At 47.1% G+C, this 25868-nt stretch overlaps 1 protein-coding gene across 24 annotated transcripts in view; it reads right to left on the bottom strand.

The window, feature by feature from the left end:
• Positions 1–25868, bottom strand: part of DNAH14 (dynein axonemal heavy chain 14) — a 459746-nt gene that overhangs the window by 138235 nt on the left and 295643 nt on the right. For all 24 annotated transcript variants that reach the window (XR_005596106.1, XM_039529958.1, XM_039529963.1 and 21 more), the window contains 2 exons: positions 4017–4184; positions 2343–2513 (listed from right to left, as the gene is read on the bottom strand). Coding sequence is in view for 23 of the 24 variants with exons in the window: in XM_039529958.1 (XP_039385892.1) it covers positions 2343–2513; positions 4017–4184 (339 nt within the window). In the remaining variant the exon portion in view is untranslated. The remainder of the gene's footprint in view (positions 1–2342; positions 2514–4016; positions 4185–25868) is intronic.

Here is a 25868-nt window from a genome sequence, read left to right as displayed (position 1 = left end):
GGGTCCGCCACCACTACCCCACCCCTGTCCGTGGATTCCGAGGTGGGGGTAATCTTAGCCTTGCCTGAGGATTCTGCGGACGGGGAAGATGAGGAGGAGGACGAGCTTGCAGAGAGCACACAGCACTCCATTCTCCCCAACAGCCAGGAGCTTTTTCTCAGCCTGACAGAAGTACCCTCCCAGCCTTCCCAAGCCACTATCTGAGACATGGAAGGGACCTCTGGTGAGTGTACCTTTGTAAATATAAAATATGGTTTAAAAGCAAGCGTTTTTTAATGATTAATTTGCCCTGAGGACTTGGGATGCATTCGCGGCCAGTACAGTTACTGGAAAAGTCTGTTAACATGTCTGGGGATGGAGCAGAAATCCTCCAGGGACATCTCCATGAAGCTCTCCTGGAGATACTCCAAAAGCCTTTGCAGAAGGTTTCTGGGCAGGGCAGCCTTATTCTGTCCTCCGTGGTAGGACACTTGACCACGCCATGCATGTAGCAAGTAATCTGGTATCATTGCATGACAAAGCCCAGCTGCGTATGGTCCTGGTGTTTGCTGGCATTCAAGCAACATCCGTTCTTTATCTCGCTGTGTTATCCTCAGGAGAGTGATATCGTTCATGGTAACCTGGTTGAAATACGGGAATTTAATTAAGGGGAGGGAGAGATATGGTTGGGCTGTTTGCCTGTGGCTTAAAAGAAATCCTATCCTGCATTTAGCCAAGCAGGGGGAAGGGAGCGGGGTGATTGGCACTGAGCTTTTTCGCGTTTGGCTAGCTGGGATCTTCCCTGCTATCAGCCACGCGGTGGCAGGGAGGGTGGCTAGCAACAATCTTCCATGATACCAGCCACACGGTGGGGGGAGGGGTAAAGCGATCATCCCAGAGAATTGAATGGGGGCGGTTCTGGTGCTGCACGTTAACAGGAAAGAAGCAGCACTCAACGGGCTTTGCTTGCTATTTGGGAAAGGAGGGCGCTGGATATATGAAGGCTGTAGAAGCCGAAAGACAATGGCTTACCATGGCCGCATGCAAGCCGAATTCTGATGCCCGGCCCTGCGTCTGTGATCTCTAGCACCAAAGCCGCAGGCACTCAATATTAAGATGCAAAATGTGACCTTGTAGTGAGATCACATGTGCTATGTAAGGTGAATAGTGTTGTTCACCGTGAAAGAGTATAAGCATTGTTCTGTAAAATGTATCTTTGTAAATACTTCTCTCCCTTTTTTCCCTCCCTCCTGCAGCTGCAAATTTTTCAAGTCTCCCTCCTCCGTCCTGAAGGCTATCTCAGATAAGGCGGCGGAAAAAAAAGACGCGAGACTAAATGTTCTCGGAAATCATGGAAGTGACCCGCAATGAAAGAGCTCATCTGAATGAGTGGAAGGACGTGGTATCAAAGTACAGGAAAGATGCCTTTGTAGCATATTTAGCACTGTGTTAATAATTGGTCAAATTGTCAAGTTATGTGAAAAATACAGAATCTACAGCATTTCATCTTGGATTATGATCTTGTCAAATCTCATAGACTAAGCAGGGTTAAGCCTAGTCAATATCTGTAAGAGAGAACTCCATGGAAAACTGAGTGCCATAGGAAGCAGTGTTGGTGTTTCTTATAAAATAATTCCTCTTTGACTAAATTCACAACTAAAAATGCGTTGTACAGTATTTTAAACATTCCTAAATTGCTACAGACTGAAAACATTCATAGTTTGCTACAAACTCATATTTCCTGACAGCAAGTTAAACAGATATAAATACACCACAATATAGTACATAAATGGGAGACTTAATATTATTGTCATTCCTGGCTTCATTATTTAATTTTTAGCACCTAAAGCAAAGTATGGTGAGAGATTTCCTTAGTTTTTCAGATAAATTTCAGCTGAAAACTATCTTATCACTTACATGTAGAGAAATATTTATTTTTTATCAAAAGAAAGCTTTATGTGTTCTCAGATTCCAGTATGCTTGCTTCTGTTCATCTCCAACTGTGGTAGAAGATGGAGAAAGACCTCCCTCTTCCCTCCCTTTGTTTACCTACACAGGGTCAGATAGAATCAGTCATCTAATATTTAAGGGCCCAATCCTGCAAGCCTCCTCACATGGAACTCCTTCTGAAATCAGCAAGAATTATGTATATGGGGGATTGAGGAGCAGGCTAACTTTTTAACATCAGGCCAAATTCTGCTCTTAGTTACACAGGATTTATATTGGTGTAAATGAGAGCAGATTATGGCCCTTAATTTATACATCTATAATTACTATTTTTTATAACTAAGGAAGTTTTCCAAAAGGGCCTAAAACAAATGCACGTCTAAAGAAAATGTCTGAAGAAAAATACATATATTTACCTTAAAATAGTTATGGAGTTCATTTGCAAGAAACTGATAAAAAATCTCTCTTTCAGCAGATTCAATCAGGCGATCATGGAATACTCGGGTTGTTTCATGCACAAAGAGAAGAGCTGCAGTTTCATTTGAGACAATAACAGACCTGTGGGCTTGCAACAACCCCTGGAGCACCTGTTAGCAATTTTAGTACATCATGTTTATATGAAGTTTTAAATTACCGGTAATTGGATTACTAAAAGAGATCCTGGTATGTTTATTTTTAAGCTACCATATATTGTATTAAGCTTTATCAACAGTAGTATCATACATTTTAATCAGAACTAAAGCATTCAAATATCTCTCACTTAAGGTATGTGTTTTCTTCCCTTGCACATGCATTCAAGGGAGCAGGAGGGCACAAGAAGCCTTCTCCTACCTTATACCTCCCACACAGGGGATGGTAACATGACAGTTCCTGGGCCATGACCATGCTTACAAAATCCTGCTAGCCAGGGAAGGTGGGAGGACATGAAACAAAGTGCACATTGTATCCCCTATAGGATGTAGCAGCAGGTGTATCTTCCCGGGGCATCAGGAACTACTGAAAATATTGTGCCTCTTGAGGCACAGTGGGTTCAGGAGTCCTAATGGGGTGGCGCAGTTCAATCCAAGCCCTACCACTGGGTTGTTGGTATAAGCCAGATGACAGTCCATATTTGGTCAGCCATAAGCATCAGCAATGCAAGTGACTGCCTGGGGTACTTTTTGCGATGGACAGTTTGCAACACATGGAGCTTACATGAGCCAACTTTCCATACATACTAGGAACAGAAGCAACTCCTGACCTAATTATTTCCCCTTTCCCATCTTCCCCGGCAGCATGAGGCCCTCAAAATTCATAAAATAGCTCTTGTTCAAGTTCCATTACTGTAAGATACTGTAGTATTTTATTTTATAAGAAATACCACACTTGCTGAAATCACAATTTATTGAAACTTTTAATGGTGCATGAACATATTTTTATATCTGTAGATCATGCACAACAGGGACTGATGTATATGCTCAGCCTTGATTCAAACTTTAATCTTTTCAGTAAATGAATATAGTTAAAGGGTTAATTGAGTCCTGGTATAAGTGGAAGCACAACTTCATTGAAGTCAATGGAGTTGTGCCCACTTGTTGCAGGGCTGAAAATGGCCAAAATTATTTAGTTCCTAGATATTTGTTTCTAATGTTAACACATCTTTTTACTGAAGGCAATAAAGATAAAATGAAACAATATATACCAGTGCACAAATAAGTGAGAGATAGGTTAGTATACAGCACTCATGGAACGGCCACTCTGGTAGGCAGCAACAAATACTTTTAAAACAAACAATTTGCAGTCTGAAGGAGACTATCACTTCCGCCCTCTGTTTTCTTCTATTTATTAATAATTATTTCTGAGTGATCTTGGCAATTCTGAAAGCAAAGACTCGATTATATGGAAATCTCCAAATTTATTTTCCTTGTATGTCATAAACCAAATTGAAACGATCATAGGACTCCAGATAGCAAGACTAATTTAATAATCTAACTCCAAGAACCAGGCTACATTCAGTAGACAAAATTATACATACTCTTGCTTGTTCATTCTGCACAAAAATTGAGAATACTTTTATGGCAATCTAAAATGTCTACTGCAGTATAACACACCTTGAAGAGATCTCGTAGATTAAATGTATAGTGGCACTTAGCTGGCGTTGGGAGCATGCTGCGGCACACACTATAGTATACAGCTATGGAAGAGGAAGTTAGAAAGTCACTGCATTTCTGAACCTCAGATAAGAATCTGTTGTTATACAGGTATGTTCCCAGATTAACCTAAAGAAGAAAAATGTATATGATTTAGTTACTACTTCTTAAGAAAGATTTAAGAATATTGCTAACTGCTGAAATATAACAAAATTTATAAGACAAAAAGCAGCAATTTTCATTATTATTTTGAAGGAAAAGACACTCTTACTTACCTGCACAGTAACTTTACTTTTTCAAGATGTTTTGTCCACTGCTGGTCTGTGTCCAGTGCATTTGAGCAAGAGACTTTTGGTCAGCAGTACCTGTTTGGGTGAGGCAGGTGACCTCAGGGTCCTCATGCCCCCAGCTGAGGGCATAAAAGACTGGGCCACTCAAACTGCGCCCCCCAGTTCCTTCATCACTGAAATCCTTATGAAAATAGACTGTAGTAGCAAAAATGTAAGGCACATTGTGGAATGTGTGTGTACAGGTAAATAACTCTTTCTTCTTCGAGTGCATGTCCACATATATATTCCATTGTTGATGACACCCAAGCAATAGACATGTTGGAAGTGAGAACCAGTAGTCTTTTAAAACAAAGACTATAGAACATTTTCCCAAAGTTCACATGACCTCTAGATACAGCCCCACATTCACTCAGTATTATACCATTGTGGAAGCAAGACCTACCAATGTCCACAACAGGAACATTCCTTAGAGAGAGTGGGCAGCTTGAGCTCTAGTAGAATAGGCAATAATCCTAGGGGGTGGACTTGCATTAGCCAGTTCGTAACAAATTTTGTTGCACAGCGAGATCCAGTTATAGATTCTGTGAGGCACAACAGTCTGACTGTTCATTGTCTCTTCATATACAAGAAAGAGCCTGAGACACATTTTGAACTGTTTCATTCAATCTATGTAAAAGGAAAGTGCCCTATAGACCTCTAAAGAATGCAGTGTCTTGTCAACCTTGTGAGTTTGGGATTTCAGGAAAAAACATCAGCAGATTAATGACCTGATTCAAGTGAAAATCGAAAAACACCTTCAGTAAGAATTTGGAACGGACCTTTAATGAGACATTAGCTTTATGGAAGAAACTATATAGATGTCCTGCCATCAGGTACAGTAACTCCCCTAATCTCTTTGCTAATGCTATTGCCAACAAAAATGCTCTTTGCTGATAAGTGAAATAGACCAAGGTGGAATCATGAGACCTGCTGTGGTGGGGCGGTGCCCCACCCCCTGAGAAAAAGTCTGGAACAGGCCTTTCAGGCTGCACAGGCCGGCAGCCAATCAACAGAGGCCTGTTAGGAGCCAATCAGGACAGGGCAGAGGTAGACAATCAGGGCCGGGTAAGGCTCTATATAAAGGCTGTCTAGCAGGTGGAAAGGCAGTCTCTCCCTGACTGCCAAGGGAGGAGGACTGGCTCCTAGGCTGAAAGGTAGCACCTTGGACAGAGCAGTGCTGAGGAAGGACAGAAGAAGCTGGAGAGCTCCAGCCAAGGAAAACCCCAGGCTGCAGGCCTTGTTACATAGGGACAAGCAGGTGCACAGGGTCAAACGGGAAGTGGCCCAGGGACAAAATTCTGACAAGGGGAGAGGAGGAGGGCAGGAAGGCTGCTGCTAGAGGGTCCCTGGGTTGGGACCCAGAGTAGCGGGTGGGCCTGGGTCCCCCCTTCCCCCTTGTACTACACCTGGCTGAGAAGGAGCGTGGCCTGATACAGGCTGTGGCTGGCCCCTGTGACAAAGGGGCTAGACTTTGAGGCTGCAGCTGGCCACTAGAACAGGTGCAGATGGAGGTCTTCTGATAACACCAGACCCCTGGAAGGGGATGAGACCAGAGCTGTAGGCATGCCAGAGGGCAGTGTCCTGAAGAGGCCGCTGCCGAGCAGGGAGCAACATGGGTCCAGACACCAACAGGGGAGCAGATGACGGATGGGACACCACCAGCAGAGGGTGCCCCGCAGAGGACAGAGCTAATTCTCAGACGTGCCAGCAGGAGGCGCTGCGGTGGTGAGTCCCAACCCTGTCACATCTGCCAGGACTAAATTAAGCTCCCAGGAGGGGATTGGTTTTCTTATGGGGGGTTAAACTCATATCAGACCTTTTAAAAATCTTGTGACCATAGGGTGGGAAAAAACAGAATGTCCATGAATAACAGAGTGAATAGCAAAGATGGCTGCTAAGTGACCCTTCACCAAACTAATTTACAGGACTGAATTTTTTGATCCAGGAATTATTCTAACATGTCTAGGACCTGAGCTGTGGAAGGCGATAACTGATGATGATGAGCCCATATCGAAAATCTCTTCCATTTAGCCTGGTAAGTTTTCCTAGTAGAGTCTTTCCTACTTTCACTGAGAATGTTCTGTACATGGCCGAACAGACTTTCTGATGAGTTAACCATTCAATGTCCATGTTGTGATGTGCAGAGTGCAAGGAGACTTGACTATGACTCAGAGATTATGCCTCAGAGTAATAGTAAGGTGTTGGGAGGTTGAATGGATGAGGTTTGAAGGTCTAATTAACAAAACTGTGTTGGCCACACCAGGGCTATTAATGATACTGGCTACTTCCTGTTTGAATTTTCTGATGGTTCTGGGAATCAGTGGGATTGGAGAAAATACATATAGACATTCCAAGCACCATGAAATCAGGAATGCATTGGAAACTGACTCTGAACTCTGTCTTTCTTTGCCACAGAAACAATGACACTTCTTGTTTTCTTTGATAACAAATGGATCTAAGGTGGGAAAAAAGACGGTTACTCACCTTTGTAACTGTTGTTCTTCGAGATGTGTTGCTCATATCCATTCCAATTAGGTGTGCGCGTGCCGCTTACACGTTCGTCGGAAGACTTTTTACCATAGCAGCACTCGGTGGGTCGGCTGGGCGCCCCCTGGAGTGGCGCCACTATAGCGCTGAATATATACCCCTGCCGACCCATCCGCTCCTCAGTTCCTTCTTGCCGGCTACTCCGACAGCGGGGAAGGAGGGCGGGTTTGGAATGGATATGAGCAACACATCTCAAAGAACAACAGTTACAAAGGTGAGTAACCGTCTTTTCTTCTTCGAGTGCTTGCTCATATGCATTCCAATTAGGTGATTCCCAAGCCTTACGTAGGCGGTGGGGTGAGAGTGAGACGTCGGGGAGTGTAAGACCAAAGGCAGCATCGTCTCTAGATTGCTGAACCAATGCATAATGCGCCGCAAAGGTATGGATGGAAGACCAGGTGGCGGCCCTGCAGATTTCTTGAATGGGCACATGGGCCAGGAAGGCAGCCGAGGAGGCCTGAGCTCGAGTAGAATGGGCAGTCAGATGTCCAGCGGGAACCTGCGCCAAGTCATAGCATGCCCGGATACAAGACGTCACCCAAGAAGCAATTCGTTGGGAGGAGACAGGCATACCCTTCATGCGGTCAGCGACAGCCACAAAGAGCTGAGGAGACTGCTGGAAGGGCCTGGTTCTCTCAATATAAAAGGCAAGAGCCCTGCGGATGTCCAAGGTGTGCAATTACTGCTCCCGACGCGATGAGTGCGGTTTCAGGAAGAAAACAGGGAGGAAAACGTCCTGATTGATGTGGAATGCAGACACCACTTTAGGGAGAAAGGCTGGGTGCAGTCGGAGCTGTACCTTGTCCTTATGGAAGACCGTGTAAGGAGGATCTGCAGTGAATGCGTGAAGTTCCGAAACTCGTCTCGCCGATGTAATGGCAACGAGGAAGGCCGTCTTCCAGGAGAGGTACAGCAACAAGCAGGTGGCCAAAGGCTCAAAGGAATGACGCGTAAGCTGAGCCAACACCAGGTTCAAGTCCCAAGCAGGGGCAGGTCTCCTGACCTGAGGGTACAGACGTTCCAAGCCCCTACGAAATCTGGACACCATATGGTGAGAGAAGACTGTAGAGCCTGCGTCTCCGGGATGGAAGGCGGAAATGGCAGCAAGGTGCACCTTAATGGATGAGACCGACAGGTTCTGCTCCTTAAGGGACCATAAGTAGTCCTGGATAATGGGGATGGGTACCTGATCCGGGAGGAAACCCCGCTGAGCGCACCAACAAGAGAAGCGCTTCCACTTGGCGTGATATGTCGTTCGCGTAGAAGGCTTTATACTCCCCAATAGGACCTGCTGCACAGCGTCCGAACAGCGCAACTCCAACTTGTTTAGCCAGAGAGTAGCCATGCTGTCAGATGGAGGGACTGTAGGTCCAGGTGGTGAAGTCTGCCGAAGTCCTGGGATATGAGGTCTGGATAGAGTGGCAAGGGTATCGGATCTGCCACTGAGAGGTTGAGCAACTGCGTGTACCAATGTTGCCTCGGTCACGCTGGAGCAATTAGGATCAGCCGAGCCCTGTCTCTGCGGAGCTTGAGGAGGACTTGGTGGACGAGTGGGAATGGAGGGAAGGCATAAAGGAGGCGATCGTTCCACGGGAGCAGGAACGCATCCAAGAGGGAGCCCGGGGAGCGACCCTGCAGGGAGCAGAACTGCTGGCACTTCTGGTTCTGTCGGGAGGCGAAAAGCTCTATGAGGGGAAACCCCCACTTTTGGAAGACCGAATAGAGGACGTCCGGGTGGATGGACCACTCGTGAGTGAGGAAGGATCTGCTCAATTGGTCCGCCAAGGTGTTCCGGACTCCTGGGAGAAAGGATGCTACCAGGTCTATTGAGTGGGCTATGCAAAAGTCCCAAAGCATAATCGCCTCCCGACAGAGAGGGGAGGATCGCGTTCCCCCTTGCTTGTTGATATAATACATGGCCGTTGTGTTGTCCAAGAAGACCGAGACACAACGACCCTGTAGCTGAGCCTGGAACGCCTGACATGCCAGGCGGACTGCCCTCAACCCCCGAACGTTTATGTGCAATGCCAACTCCTGGGGAGACCAAAGGGCTTGAGTACGAAGTCGCCCCAGATGTGCGCCCCAACCCAGGGACGACGCGTCCGTTGTTAAGGACACCGAGGGTTGTGGCGGATGGAATGGGAGGCCTGAGCACACCAGAGACTGCGACCTCCACCAATTGAGGGAGGTGAGGATACTCAGTGGAATGGTGAGTATCATGTCTATGGCGTCTCTGCCCGGACGGTACGTCGAGGCGAGCCAAGTTTGAAGGGGCCTCATGCACAGCCTGGCGTGCTTTGTCACGAATGTGCACGCTGCCAGGTGGCCGAGGAGGCGGAGGCAAGAGCGCGCCAAGGTTGTCGGAAAGTCCTGGAGCGTATGAATGAGAGAGACAATCGAATGAAAGCGAGGCAAGGGCAGACTGGCTGTTGCGAGAGTGGAGTCTAGCAATGCCCCGATGAACTCTATTCTCTGCGTAGGTACTAGGGTGGATTTCCCTACGTAGAGCAAGAGTCCTAGACAGCCGAACATGTCTTTGACGATGTCTACTGCCGTGGTCACTTGCGCGGCCGAGGTTCCTCAAATTAGCCAATCGTCGAGATATGGAAAGACATGAATTCGGTGGCGGCGGCGGAAGGCTGCGACTACTGCCATGCACTTTGTAAACACCCACGGGGCCAAGGAGAGGCCAAAGGGGAGGACTGTAAACTGAAAGTGCTGGCAGCCCACCAAAAACCGTAAATACCGCCTGTGCGGAGGGTATATAGAAATATGGAAATATGCATCCTTCATGTCAAGAGCTGCGTACCAATCTCCGGGATCCAGGGAAGGGATGATGGTCCCCAGGGATACCATGCGAAACTTGAACTTTTTCAGGTACTTGTTCAGGCCTCGCAGGTCCAGGATAGGTCGGAGACCCCCTTTCGCCTTGGGGATTAGAAAGTAATGGGAATAAAACCCCTTGCCCCTTGAGTCCTCTGGTACCTCCTCTATAGCCCCGATGGTCCGGAGCTGGCGTACCTCCTGCAAGAGGAGTTGCTCGTGAGATGGGTCCCTGAAGAGGGATGAGGAAGGGGGGTGGGAGGGAGGGGTTGAAAGAAACTGAAGGTGGTATCCCAGTTCCATCGTGCGAAGGACCCAACGATAGGAAGTGATGTGGGACCACGCAGGGAGGAAAAAGGAAAGACGGTTGTAAAACAAAAATGGGTCCTCGGAGGTCATCGGTACGCTGCTCTCAGGTGCACCCTAAAAAGTTTGGTTTCGGGCCCGAGGGTGGTTTAGCGGAGCCGGAGTTGTTGTTGCCTCCCTGAGGTCCGGACTGTCGTCTGCACGTATAGCGACTTCGATGCCTAACAAAGTCCTGCCTCAGTCTTGGTGGGGGGTAAGGACGCTGAGGCTGAGGGCGGAAGGGCCGCCTTTGAGTCTGAGGGGTATGCATCCCGAGCGAACGCATAATCACCCGATTGTCCTTCAGACTTTGAAGCCTGGTATCCGTCTTTTCAGAAAATAGGCCCTTGCCATCGAATGGGAGGTCCTGAAGCGTATACTGGAGCTCAGGTGGCAGGCCCGATGCCTGAAGCCACGAAATGCGACGCATCGCTATGCCTGATGCAACTGTACGAGCAGCCGAGTCTGCAGCGTCCAACGAGGCCTGGAGCGAGGTACGCGCCACCTTTTTGCCTTCCTCCAACAAAGCTGAGAACTCTTGTCTGGAGTCCTGAGGCAGGAGCTCAGAGAACTTGCTCACTGACTGCCAGGTGTTATAATTGTACCTGCTTAGCAGGGCCTGCTGATTTGCTACTCGCAGTTGGAGGCCCCCTGCGGAGTAGACCTTGCGGCCCAAGAGGTCCATACGTCTGGCCTCCCTGGATTTTGGTGCGGGGGCCTGCTGTCCATGGTGCTCCCTGTCATTAACAGATTGCACTACCAATGAGGAAGGAGGGGGGGTTCACGTACAAGTACTCGTAGCCCTGGGAGGGCACCCTGTATTTGCGTTCAACCCCTCTGGCGGTCGGTTGGATAGACGCCGGGGATTGCCAGATGGTGTCTGCTCTGGCCTGGATTGAGTGAATAAAGGGGAGCGCCACACGAGTGGGGGCCTCCGCTGTCAAGATATCAACGACCGGATCCTCCACCTCTGGGACTTCCTCGGTGGGCAAGTTGATATTTTGTGCTACACGCCGGAGGAGGTCCTGATGTGAGCGAAGGTCGATCGGAGGTGGACCGGATGTGGATGTGCCAGCCACTGCCTCATCCGGGGAAGAGGAAGAGGAAAGGCCCAGAACAAGTGAGTCCTGAAGTGGCTCCTGGTCCTGGGCAACATCTGGGGTCGGAGAGGTTTGGGCCTGAGGAACAGGCGCCGAAACATCTTCAGTATTGGTCGCTGGAGGCCTGCTAGCTGTCGCCTCTGGCACGCGATGCTCTGCAGCCACTGGGCGAGGTGGTACCGTGGGCTTGCCTTGGGCCTGATGGTATGCCCAAGGCGTCCAGAAGGGCCACTGCTGCGGTGCGTGGTCCGAGGCGTGATGTGTCTGGGAAACCCTGCTATTAATGTCTGAGTCCCCATAATAGGCAGAGCCGGCGTGAGACGAGGCCGAGGTGTGCCTGTACGGCCATGGCGGAGCTGTGCTGGAATAGGGCGGGTCCCTGTAGGCAGAGCGGCCCTGCTCCGTACGTCGCCCCGGAGAGCGGTGCCGGGAGTCGTAGCGGTACTGCAACGGAGATTGGGACCTACTACCAGCGCGGTGCCGGGAGGTCGACCGATGCCTAGAGTCCCTGCGTCTCGACCTGCTATGGGAGACACGGTACCGGGATCGGTGCCTGGAGCGGGAGCGGTGCCGGGAGTACCGGGACAGTGAACGGACTGCGATCGGTGCCGTGAATAGGACCGGTGCCTTGATGGGTAGCGGCACCAGGACTGTGAACGGTGCCGTGATCGTGATCGGCGACCGGATCTCGACTGTCCTCGGGAGCGCGACCCGGAGTGTCAACGCTCGACGGTGCCCTGCGAGGGATGCCTCATCATGCCTGGCTTGCCTAGAGAATGAGGGGCACGCACCGGCGGTGCCAGGGGCTGAGGCGGCCCTGGGTCCATGAGGGCAATGAGGTCTCTCGCCGTTGCGAAAGTCTCCGGCGTAGAGGGCACAATAAGCTCTACCACGGCGGGGGCCGGGGAGTCAACGGGCACCGGACTCAATGGCCCCTGAGAGGCCGGAATCGATGGTGCAGTGGTGGGCAGTGCTGCGGCAGATGAAGGTGCCGGGCAATCTGCTCTCGGTGCGCGCTCAGACTGCACCCCAGGCGCGGGTGCCGCAGGAGTCTTGCGCTTCTTCCCCCGCGGGGAGAGTGACCGGTGCCGTGGATGAGACAACGGCTGGTGCGGGGCCTTCGCGGTGCCAGTGGTTCCCGGTGCGGAGGCAGAACTTGATCCCGGTGCCGGCGGCGAAGTCGGTGCAGGAGGAGTGAGCGCCGCTTCCATTAGGAGCTGCCTAAGGCGAATGTCCTGCTCCTTTTTTGTTTGGGGCTTAAAAGCCTTGCAAATGTGGCACTTGTCTGCCAAATGGGATTCCCCAAGGCACCTAAGACAGGAGCTGTGTGGGTCTCCTGTGGGCATCGGCCTATGGCAGGTCGAGCACTGCTTGAACCCCGGCGAGCCGGGCATGGGCCCGGCACCGGGCGAGGGAGAAAAGGGCTAAGCCCCAACCCCTCTCAACTATTTACACTAACTATTACTAAAAACCAATAAAAGTTAACTATAACATGAAGACTGAACTATATACACTATAACTATAGGAAAAACGAGTGAAAAGCTAGGGAAGTGGAGGACAGCTAAGCCGCGCTCCACTGTTCCAACGACCGACACGGGCGGTAAGAAGGAACTGAGGAGCGGATGGGTCGGCAGGGGTATATATTCGGCGCTATAGCGGCGCCACTCCAAGGGGTGCCCAGCCGACCCACCGAGTGCTGCTAGGGTAAAAAGTCTTCCGACGAACGTGCACGCGGCACGCACACATCTAATTGGAATGCATATGAGCAAGCACTCAAAGAAGAACCATATTTGCTGAAAATCATTTGAAACCCCTCATCCTTTAGAGTCCATTTGTGATTGTTGATTGATTTTATGGTGAGGCAATCTGTCAGAACTTTCTGCACTCTGGGGAGATCAGATGCTTTGAAAGTGACCTGATGACAAATGTAGACGTTCCAGACACATACCTCCTGACTCAACTGAGTGGATTTTGACCTGCCTTGTTAGTTCAGATAAAACATTGCAGCCATATTGTGTGGTATAATCTTTATGGTGAGGCCCCTGTTGAATAATAGGAAGACTTTGCAAGCTCAATAAATGGCTCTCGGCTTTAGGATGTGTAAATGAAGAGCTGACTCCTGAGGTGTCCACAAGTCTTGTGTTTGCACATCATCCAGGTATGGTCCCCAGCTCAGAGTGGATGTATCTGTTACTAGCATCTTTGATGAAACTGGAGGAGAAAAGGGGATCAACTTGCAACATACATCACTGGATTCATCCATCAACTTAATGAGGCCAGGACTCAAGATGCAATGTGAATATGTCCATGTGATGTCTTCTCGGCTGATATAGACTTCAACCAGCTTTGCATTCAGCACAGGTGAAGTCTGGCATGCTGAGTCACGTAAATGCAGAAGACCAGGTGGTCGAGCAACCTGAGGCAAGATCTTGCAGTTCTTGGATAAACTGCAGATTATTGCATAAATTGAGCCTAGCTGGACTTTTTTTCTGGAGGCAGATAGGCAATCTCCTATTGTGGAGTCCAGAATGGCCCCAATGCATTCTATTCTTTACACAGGACACAGAACTGACTAGTCACTGGTTATTTTCAGGCCGAACTGAGCAAACAGAAACTGAATTTGAAGGATATTGTCCAAAACTTGCAGACTGGATTGACTCTGGATTAGTAGTCATCCAGATATGGAAAAACGTGGATACCCAGTCTTCAGAGATCAGCAATTATTACTGATTTAAAGGTGATCTAGATGATCTCTCCCCATCCCTGAGTGGAGTTGTCTGTCACTAGAGTCTTAGTATGTAGAGGTGTAAAGAAGGGTACTGCATTGCACACCTGAGAAGGGTCTTTCCACTAGTTTAATGATGACTTCTTGTGGTATCATAACCATCAAGTCCATAAAGTGTCTTCTGGGTAGACACAGTGATTTCAACCACCCTTACATGGAGTGTAGGTGAAGTTTGGCATGCTAGCTGACATAAGTATATGAGGTCAAGTGTGTTAGAAGTCTGAGACATGCTTTCACTGATGTTCCTGGGTGAACTTGAAGTTGACTGATAAGCCTTGCCATTGTCTGGGCTCTCCCTTTGGAAGATAAGCTATCACTATCTGGAGTCTAATAGGATTCCTACAAACTCTATCTATGCATCACTGAGTGTGGATTTTTGTCTATTAACTTTGAGACCAAACGAGGCAAAGAACTTTAGAATTACTTGGACCGAGTCAGTTACCTGTTGTGAAGTTCTTCCTCGAATCAGTTAGTTGTTGAGGTAAGGATAGATCTGGATTCCTTATCTACCTGGATGAGTTGCCTATACTGCAAGGTACCTGGTGAAAACCCTCGATGCTGCAGATAGCCCAAAGGGCAGAGCCCTATTCTGATAGTGAAATGTTCCTAAAGGAATTTGAGGTATTTCTGTGGGTTGGGTGGATAGATATGGAAGTGGGCATTTTGTAGGCAAAGAGCAGCAAACCAGTCCTGATGATCTAATGAGGGAATTTATAGAGGCTAGAGTCACCATCCTGAATTTGAAACAATGGATGAACATTTTGAGGCACTGAAGGTCCAGGCTAAGCAACAAACCCAATAGTTATTCTTTGGGATCAGTAAATAATGTGAATAAAAGCATCTTCCCCTGAAATGTAAGGGCACTTCCTCCTTCACAGTTCCCAGCTATAGAAAGGAGTTTACTTGTTTTAACAGTCTCTTGTGAGAAGGCTCTCTGAAAAAGGACAGGGAAGGGATTTGCTTATGATTTCTAGGACCCACTAGTCTGAGGTAATGCTTGCCCAAACTTCTCAAAAATAAAAATGGTTGTTCCCAAGGGATGATGTGAGGGTAGAACAAAAAAGATCCTCAAGTGGTTCTAGCAGGATCTCAATGCTGGAGTCAACCATGGGACAGCAAAGGAGGTAGAGGGTCATTTTCACAGGAATCTCTGTCTCTTCTTCAGTGGCTCTTATGTCCTCTGTGGCTGATTGTAATATTTGACAGAGGAGTGCTGTCAAAAGTATGCTGGCATGGCCGCTTCCTCTTTAGAGTTGGGATGTAGAGTCTCAAAGAATGCAGAGTTGCCCTAGAATCCTTTAGAGGGTGCTTCCTCTGTCCTGTTGTTGAAAAGTTCATTATTCTCAAATGTGAGGTCCTCGATTGTTGCCTGGATCTGCCTGGGGATCTCTGAGGACTGAATCTATGACAATAGAGAAGTACATAAAGTCAGATGTCCTTCTGCCATTGTATATTTCATCTCCGCTTACTACTCTTTGGATAGTTGCCTATAAATTGAGACATTGTCTCAATTAAAAAAAATCTTATTTTGAGAGGAGGGCATAATAGTTAGCCATACCTCTGGAGCATAGTTGATGAATACAGCTTAAGGCTAAAGAGTTTCAATTTCTTTGGGTTCGTTTTGCTCAATGTGGACTTGGGCGGGCTCGATGTTTTGATCTCTTGTACTGCTACCACTATGAGAGAACTTGCTCTTGAATATCTAGAAATACTCAGATCGTTTAGCAGGGACTCAGTACCTCCTGTCAGCTCTTTTTGAGATGACAGGGATGTATGCCTAAGCTTTTAACCATGTGTTTAAACCATGACTGGAATGGGTAGAAATATTGAGTTGGAGGTCACATGGGAGGTACCAGATAGGGTGACCCCCTATGAAGCCCAGACCTCTTTTTACTACACCTAGACTAGTGTCCCCATCGGAGTATTAAGGTCTGGTGTTATGGAAACAATTTTTCTGCTACACCTGTGGTGATCGTAAAAAGTTCTCCCTCTTCTCCCCCAAAGTCTCTTTTAAAGGGCTCAAAAAAGGGGATGAGTGAAATAATCTATCCTTTCATTATTTTGTCCATTAATTAGGCCTAATTTTGATACACCAATATTGACTTATTGAATTTTCATTTTTTACTTCTCTTATTTACCAGTCATAATTTTAACACAGTCCTTGAGTGGTAATAGTAGACCGTTTTTGTTTAAATTTAGTTTTTTGTATCCTTTTTAACTTGTTAAAAATAGTTTTATATAACAATTACTGTAACAATTTTTGAATCTTTACCCAATTTTTATCAGTTAGGCTAACAATTAAAGTAGGCGTGCTAGGACCCAATTATTACATCACCTCCTCTAAGAAAGGGACAGGTCTTTCATATGTATCATCTTTGTATAGGAAAGGTCACTACCAGGGATACCTCTCTGACCTGCAGTACCAGTGGCTACAAGGTTGGTGGTTTAGCTATCACCTCTCTATTTTATTTTTTTTTTGAAGAGAGGGGACTCCACTACAGAGTCCACCAATAAGTTTCTCAGAACTGAAATAGTGGGTACCATTGATGTAGTTGGTACTGAGGTGGAAGATACTGGGGCTACAATCACAGAGGCACTTGTAATGAGGCTCTGAGTACCAAGGCAGTTAGCACCATAGTCTGTACCAAAGGGTTGGTATCGAGGGCAGCAGTTTGCTGATTTAGAGAGTGCCAAACGTGCTGTCTTGGAAGTCAGTACTGGGTCACTGGCATGGGTTTTGTCAGGCTTATGGCTGTTGGATAAATGAGCCCAAGAGAAGTCATGCAGCTGATGACTCTTCTGTTTCTTGCCATGTAATGAGAATGGCAGCCTGTGCCTGAGGTTCATCTTTGGATTGGTGCTTCTTTCTGCTCATCAGACACTGATACCAGTGTAGTGTGACTGAACAGTTCTTGTGAGTATATGTAGTTCAGGAGATCAAAATGAATCACGGCTCACCAGCCCACTGTCTGAAGCCTGGCTGTAGCTCTTCTCTCTCAAAGTCTGAGAAGGCTTGGATCAATTCTCTAGGAGGAAAAATTTCATTTGTGCCTCCATCTTTCTCTGAGTATGCTTGGTGAAAGAGCAACAGATAAAACATCTGTCAATAATGTATCCTTCTTCAAGAAAAAGAAGGTACTGGAAGGGCCCATTTTTAATGGGCATCCAAGAATCATACGAGTGACATTAACACTGGTGACTTACCTTCTGCCATAATGTTAGTATCCCTGTATGGCTGGGAGTGGTAGGGGTGGTGGGGAGGAAGACCGATATCAAGGCTAATTAAAATGTATCTAATTCCCTCCCCCTTCCACAGTACGCATTTGTCATAAATATAAAGGGAAGAGTAACCACCTTTCTGTATACAGTACTATAAAATCCCTCCTGGCCAGAGGCACAAAATCCTCTTACCTGTAAAGGGTTAAGAAGCTCAAGTGGGAGAACACTTCAACCTCTCTAACCACTCAGTGACAGACTTGAAGGTGGCAATTTTGCAACAAAAAAACTTCAAAAACAGACTCCAAAGAGACACTGCTGAACTCGAATTAATATGCAAATTAGATACAATTAACTCTGGCCTAAACAGAGACTGGGCATGGTTGGGTCATTACACTAATTGAATCTATTTCCATATGTTAAGTTCTCCTCACACCTTCTATGGGCCATCTTAATTATCACTTCAAAAAGTTTTTTTTTCTCCTGCTGATGATAGCTCATCTCAATTGATTAGACTTTTCCTGTTGTTATGCATACTTCCACCTTTTCATGTTCTCTGTATGTATAAATATCTCCTGTCTGTGTGTTCCATTCTATGCATCCGAAGAAGTGAGCTGTAGCTCACGAAAGCTCATGCTAAAATAAATTTGTTAGTCTTTAAGGTGCCACAAGTACTCCTGTTTTGTTTTTGTTAAGAATCTGATTGTTTGTTTTAGTGTCCTAAAAACCCCAAGGTTGGTCTATGCTCATCTTATTTATTCTCAAGCCTCCCCAGGAAAGGGGGCATAGGGCTTGGGGGAATATTAAGGGGGAGATAGGGCTCCAAGTGGCCCTCCCTAAGTGTTTGTTTGTTTGAATCACTTGGTGGTGGCAGCGTTTACCTAATCCAAGATACAAGGGAGAATTTGTGCCTTGGGGAAGTTTTAACCTAAGCTGGTAGAAATAAGCTTAGGGGGTCTTTCATGAGGGTCCCCACATCTGTACCCTAAAGTTCAGAGTGGGGAGGGAACCCTGACAGCATGAAAAAGAGAAACCACACAAATTACACTATACTATTACATACAAGGCTAAGTAAATCGCATAGTGTGCAGAATATGTGCAGACTGCAAGGCTTCTGCGGAACTGCCATGAGTGTTAAGAAGGAACGGAGAGAAATTTGGACCAGCTTTGCCCTTTATGCCTCAGGTGTGGGAGAGAAGGGATGTGATGGCACCTAAGCTAGAGAAGCAGCCCCAGTACACACAGCTGGCCAAAAGAATCCCATCTCGCATGCACAGGGTACACGTAAACCAAGAGGGGACTCCATAAAGACAATCATTCTAAAAAAGAAATGTAGTGACTTCAGCACTTTAGTGGGGATATGAACAAATCCTTGGACTCCTTCCAAGATGCTATCCTTGAGAAATCAATATTCCAGACAAAGGAAATACATGTATTCCCAATCGGGAGATGGACATTTATCGCTGTTAAGTTCTTGGCAAACATATGGTGCACCTATGTCAGCTCAAAAGACAACACTTTGAATTGAAAATGGTGGTCCTGTTAAAAATATGATACCTCTTAACACTTGGATGTGCCTCTATGAGCAAGTAAATGGCCATCAAGCCCAGAGATCGTAACTAGTTTTGCTATTTGCAGGTGAATTCAAACCACAAGCTGTACCAAATCCTTTTGAAAAAGTAGTATAAGATGGGCCTGATATCAGAGCTTGCAATTCTCCTATGCAGAGGTGGTTGCCCATAAGAAAGCTGTTTTCATGAAAAGGTGGTATAGGGAACATGATGCTACTGATCTGAATGGGAGTCCAATGAACCCAGCCAACACTACATTGAGATCCTATCCTGCCTGGAGGGAATACGTATATCAACACTTTGAGGAATCTAGACACTGTAGGGTATAATAATACAGTGTGGTTATGTATTGGAGGATGATAAGCAGATATAGCCACTACATGTACTCTTGTAGAGCTAACCGAAAGTCCAAAGCACTGTAAGAGAGAAAGTAATCCAAAATAAAGGGAATGTCAGCTTAAAATGGAGAGAAATGCTATTTCATCTAAACAGTGAAATGCTTCTATTTGGAACTGCAAGTGAGTCTTCTGGAATCATTTATGCTATGGATCAGGATGTTCTGGACGTCTTTGGAACATGACTTCTCAATGTCAGTTAGGCAGCTGGCATCCAGGCTGTATGATGCAGAGACTCTGTATCTGGATGAAAGGTTCTTCCTCATGGTTTTGGGAGATTATGTCCAAATCCAGAGGCCACGTTTTTGGGGTTTGTATCAAGAGTCTTAACAGGTCTTTGAACCAAAACTGTCTGGGCCTCACTGGGCTATCAATAGCAACTTTGCTGCATCCTGTCTGAACTTTCTCAATGTTCTCAGAATTAAAGGAACTGGTCGTAGGTGTACATCTAAGCCTGGGAATAAGAGATAAGGAAAGCATCAGATAGCAATCCTGGATTCAGACTTCCTCTAAAGCAAAAGAGGCAGCATTTTCTGTTTGATTTTGTGACAAACAAGTCTATAATTGAGTGACTCCATTTGAAAGATTGAGTCCTTAATAGACCATTTATGGTCAAAAGGAAAGTGTCTGTTCAACTGATCCTCTGTTCACTGATCCTGGTAGATGAATGGCTATCAAGGTAATCTGAAACCTGATGCACCAGCTCCATAGGTGAACAGGTTCTTGGTACAGTTGAGAAGATCTGTGTCCTCCTCATCAGTTAATATAGAACATAACTATAGTGTTATCTTTTATCACTTGTATTGTTGTGCCTTGTATTAAAGGTGGGAACATCACACATGCTATACAGATTGCTCTCAGTTCTAAAGTATTTATGAAGCTGAGACCTGTTTATTGAACATAGTTCCTGGGTCTAAGGTTGATTCTGGTATGCTCCCTATGAGAGGTTGGAAGCATTCATTACTAACATCACTGTGGGCAGAGGGGGCCCACTGTGGGCAGAAAACGGAACACCTCTGCGTACTTGGACTGGTTACTTCCAGTGGTTTAGTGATGATAGGACCTGTTGTGGAATCTGCACTGCCATATCTGGATGGTGTTTGCTTGGTAGGTAGATGACTACAACCAGCCTTGCATAAAGCAAAGGTGATGTCTAGTATGAGGAGTGATGAATGTGCATGAAATGACCTAGTATTTTTAGACACATTCGTACTGCTGTCTGAGAATTATTAGTAAATTATTTATAATTTTGATTTTGAACCTACTATGAGGTAAGCTGCTGTGGAATCCAGAAGTGCTCCTATAAATTCTGTCTTCTAGGATGGTACTAAGGATGAATTCTCTTTGTTTACCTGGAGTCCCAACTTAGTAAAGATTTGAAGGATGTAATGTATATTATCTGTGAATTTGTTGAGAAGAGGATCCTCAAATGAGCCAGCCACTGAGGTAAGAGTAAAGGCGTTGCGTTGTCTTCTTAGGCCTGGTCTACACCACACAGTTAGGTCGACATAATCTGCCTTACATTGACCTAATTATGTCAGTGTACATACTACAGACTTGTCCCACTGATGTAAGCGCCCTACTACATTGATATAACTCTACAGCCTGGTCTACATTACGAGTTTAGGTCGAATTTAGCATTGTTAAATCAAATTAACCCTGCACCCCTCCACACAATGAAGCCATTTACTTCGACATGAAGAGCTCTTAAAATCGATTTCTGTACTCCTCCTCGACGAGGAGAGTAGCACTGAAATCGACATTGCCGGTTCAAATTGTGACTGCTCTGGACAGCAATGTGAACTCGGATGCACTGACCAGGTAGACAGGAAAAGCCCCGCGAACTTTTGAATTTAATTTCCTGTTTGCCCAGCGTGGAGAGCTGATCAGCACAGGTGACCATGCAGTCTGAGAATCGAAAAAGAGCTCCAGCATGGACCGTACGGGAGGTACTGGATCTGATCGCTGTATGGGGAGATGATTCTGTGCTAGCAGAACTACGTTCCAAAAGACAAAATGCCAAAATATTTGAAAAAATCTCCAAGGGCATGATGGAGAGAGGCCACAATAGGGACTCACTACAGTGCCGTGTGAAAGTTAAGGAGCTCAGACAAGCCTACCAGAAAACCAAAGAAGCAAACAGCCGCTCCTGGGCAGAGCCGCAGATATGCCACTTCTACGCTGAGCAGCATGCAGTTTTAGGGGGGGCCTCCACCACTACTCCACCCCTGACCATGGATTCCAAGGAGAGGGTACTCTCAGCCATGCCTGAGGATTTTGCGGATGGGGAAGATGAGGAGAAGGAGGAGGATGAGCTTGCAGAGAGCACACAGCACACCGTTCTCCCCAGCAGCCAGGATCTTTTTCTCAGCCTGACTGAAATACCCTCACAAGGTGGTATCCCAGACCATGAAGCCGGAGAAGGGACCTCTGGTGAGTGTACCTTTGTAAATATAAAACATGGTTTAAAAGCAAGCATTTCTTAATGATTAATTTGCACTGAGGACTTGGGATGCATTTGCGGCCAATACAGCTACTGGAAAAGTCTGTTAATGTGTCTGGGGATGGAGCAGAAATCCTCCAGGGACATCTCCATGAAGCTCTCCTGGAGGTACTCCAAAAGCCTTTGCAGAAGGTTTCTGGGGAGGGCAGCCTTACTCTGTCCTCCATGGTAGGACACTTTACCACTTCATGCTAGTAGCAAGTAATCTGGTATCATTGTATAACAAAGACTGGCAGCGTATTGTCCCGGTGTTTGCTGGCATTCAAGCAACATCCGTTCTTTATCTCGCTGTGTTATCCTCAGGAGAGTGATATCGTTCATGGTAACCTGGTTGAAATATGGGAATTTAATTAAAGGGACATTCAGAGGTGGCTGTTCCTACTGGGCTGTTTGCCTGTGGCTGAAAATAAATCCTCCCCGCAGTTAGCCAAGCGGTGGGTGGGTGGGGGGGCACTGGAGCTGAGCTGTTCGTGTTTGGCTAGCAGGGATCTTCCCTGATACTAGCCACGCGATGGGGGCAGGGGTAAAGCAATCATCCCAGAGAACTGGATTTGGGCGGAGGGGTGGGTGGGTTAGTTTGGTTTCTGCTGCTGCACATTAACATGAAAACCGCAGCACTCAACGGGCTTTGCTTGGTATGGGAAAGGAGGGTGCTGCTTTTATGAAGGTTGCAGAAGCCGAAAGACAATGGCTTACCGTGGCCACATGCAAGCCAAATTCTGTTGCCCAGCCCTGCGTCTGTGATCTCTAACACCAAAGCTGCAGGCACTCAATATTAAGATGCAAAATGCGATCTCATCCGTGCACCCTGCCATTCCACCCCAGTGGACAGCCCAAGCAACAGAAGGCTGAGATTCAACAAGTTTTGAAGTGGCCTTTTCCTTCCCTTCTCCCCTCCTCCCACACCCCACCCGGGCTACCTTGTCAGTTCTCCCCCTACTTTTATAATAAATTAATAAAGAATACATGGTTTTTAAATGATAGTGACTTTATTTCCTTTGCAAGCAAGCTATGATTGAAGCGGGGAGGGTGGGTGGCTTACAGGGAATGAGTCAATCAAGGGGGTGACCCTTTAAATGTCCAAATGCTCATTCTACCACCATTCTGCACTTGCTCAGCCTATAGTTGAACAACTCCTGACTACTGTCCAGGCTGCCTGTGTATGGCTTCATGGCTGTGTATGGCATTAAGGGGTAGGCTGGGTGCCCAACGATAACTATAGGCACGTAAACATCCCCAACAGTTATTTTCTGGTCTGGGAAGTAAATTCCTTGCTGCAGCCATTTAAACAGACTAGTGTTCCTGAAGATGTGAGCATCATGAACCCTTCTCGGCCATCCAATATTGATGCTGGTGGAACGTCCCTTGTGATCCACCAGTGTTTGCAGCACCATTGAAAATTACCCCTTGCGGTTTATGTACTGGGTGCCCTGGTGCTCCGGTGCCAAGATAGGGATATGGGTTCCATCTATCGCCCCACCACAGTTAGGGAATCCCATTGCAGCAAAGCCATCTACTATGACATGCACATTTCCCAGAGTCACTACCTTTGGTAGCAGCAGCTTAGTGATTGCTTTGGCTACTTGCATCACAGCAGTCCCCACAGTAGATTTGCCCACTCCAAATTGATTCCTGACTGACCAGAAGCTGTCTGGCATTGCAAGCTTCCACAGGGCTATTGTCACTCGCTTCTCAACTGTGAGGGCTGCTCTCATCTTGGTATTCTGGCACTTCAGCACAGGGGAAAGCAAGTCACAACGTTCCATTAAAGTGCCCTTACACATGCGAAAGTTTCGCAGCCACTGGGAATCATCCCACACCCGCAACACTATGCGGTCCCACCAGTCTGTGCTTGTTTCCCGGGCCCAGAATCGGCGTTCCACAGCATGAACCTGCCCCGTTAACACCATGATCTCCAAGGTGCCAGGACCCGTGGTTTGAGAGAATTCTGTGTCCATGTCCTCATCGCTCTCGTCACCATGCTGCCGTCGCATCCTCCTCGCCTGGTTTTGCAGGTTCTGGTTCAGCATAAACTGCACGATAATGCGCAAGGTGCTTACAATGTTCATCACTGCTGCATTGAGCTGAGCGGGCTCCATGCTTGTCATGGTATGGTGTCTGCATTGAAAAAAGGCGCAAAACGATTGTCTGCCATTGCTCTGATGGAGGGAGGGGCGACTGACGACATGGCTTACAGAGAATTAAAATCCACAAAGGTGGAGGCTTTGCATCAAGGAAAAACACAAACAACTGTTACACAGAATGGCCCCCTCAAGGATTGAACTCAAAAGTCTGGGTTTAGCAGGCTGTTGATTTCATGGAGGGAGGCGGGAACAAATGAATACAAAACAAATCTGGTCTATTTTTTGTTTTGATCCACTCCATCTATCTTTTACATCTTAGGCTGGCAGCAGACGGTGCAGTATGACTGCTAGCCATTGTCATTTCCTGGGTGCTTAGCAGAAGATGCTGCATTAAGACTGCAAGCCATCATCATCTCCTGGCTGCTTGCCAGAAGATGCTGCATTATGACTGCTAGCCCTCATCATCTCCTGGGTGCTCGGCAGAAAATGGGAAATGACCTGGCGGAGTCACTCCCTCTCTGTATGAGGATGATGGCTTTCAGTCCTAATGCACCATCTGCTGCCAAAAGGCAATGAGCTGCTGCTGTGTAGCAATGCAGTCCCACGTCTGCCAGCACCCAGGAGACTTACAGTGATGGTCAGCAGTGCGGGCTCCATGCTTGCTGTGGTATGGCGTCTGCACAGGTAACCCAGGAAAAAAGGCACGAAACTGCCATTGCTTTCACGGAGGGAGGGAGGGAGGGAAAGGGGGCCTGACAACATGTACCCAGAACCACCTGCAACAATGTTTTTTGCCCTATCAGGCATTGGGACCTCAACCCAGAATTCCAATGGGCAGAGGAGAATGCGGGAACTATGGGATAGCTACCCACTGTGCAACACTCCGGAAGTCGACACTAGCCTTGGTACCATGGACGCACACCACCGAATTAATGTGCTTAGTGTGGCCGCATGCACTCGACTTTATACAATCTGTTGCCAAAAATCGAATTCTGTAAAATCGGAGTAATCCCGTAGTGTAGACATACCTTACCTCACGAGAGGCATAGGGCTTATGTTGATGTAGTTAGGGAGACACAGTGTCTGTATAGATACTTAGATACTTACATTGACTGTTGGCTGTCTTGTCAATTTCAGGACTCCACGCTGGAGCCCTGAAATTGACAAGAAAGCTGGGCAGCTAGAACCTGGCTGCGTCCACCCAGCTCTCCTGTCCGTGATCACGGAGCCAAGTAGCCCAGGTAGCTGCCCCCACTCCCAGTGGGGAGGTGAGAAGCCCAGCTCCCTGTTCCCGGCAGGAAATGGGGAGGCAAGAGACTTGGGGGGCAGCTGGGCCCCCAGCGAGGAGCTTCACAGAGCTAAACGTTCTGGCTCTCAGCCCCCCATTCTGCCCCTCTTCAGTTGGTGGAAGCACTCCTGATGAAGACACACATCACCAACAGGAGGAGGATAGCAGGACCTCAGTACTTACTGTGGTGGCTGTAGGTCAACCTAACATAGGTAGACCTAAGTCTGTAGTGTAGATATGCCCTTAGAAATGCTATCACCAGCACAAGATATTTTGTGAAAACCTTTAAGGCTGCTGACAAATCAAATAGCAGAACTCTTTACTGAAGAGGTTTTGTCCCTACTACAAATCTAAGCTATTTTCTGTGAGCACAGTGGATTGAAACATAGACATACAAATCCTGATGGTCAAGAGCAACATTTAACAGCAAATTAGTGCACTGTACATTCACATCCTGGTTTTCCACGCACTAAATCACCATGTAGACAAGCCCTGAGAAGTAACTAGGGGTGCCCACCCTTCTCTGATCAGAGACTGATGAGGAAAATGCGTATGCCTTTAAGGGAGGAGCAATTAGCTAAATAGTAATAAAAATGCCTAAATCGCACCAGTCCAAATTATGAGTAAAGGTGCAGAGCAAATTGTCTATGTCAAATCTGAGTATAACAGCTTTCTGGAGGTGTCAAGAAAGAATGGAATCCATTGGCCAAAAGAATTTGTAGGTGGCTGGATGTGTTCCTGTTGTGGAAAAACGGCCAATGTTGGTATGGTGAGTCCCGTGCTTTTCTTGGTGGAGGGGCTAGGACACCACCCTTGCTCCTGCTCTT

Source organism: Mauremys reevesii, linkage group 3 (genome assembly GCF_016161935.1).
Source record: "Mauremys reevesii isolate NIE-2019 linkage group 3, ASM1616193v1, whole genome shotgun sequence".
Taxonomy (NCBI): Eukaryota; Metazoa; Chordata; order Testudines; family Geoemydidae; genus Mauremys; species Mauremys reevesii.
This window is presented reverse-complemented; position numbering and strand designations above follow the sequence as displayed.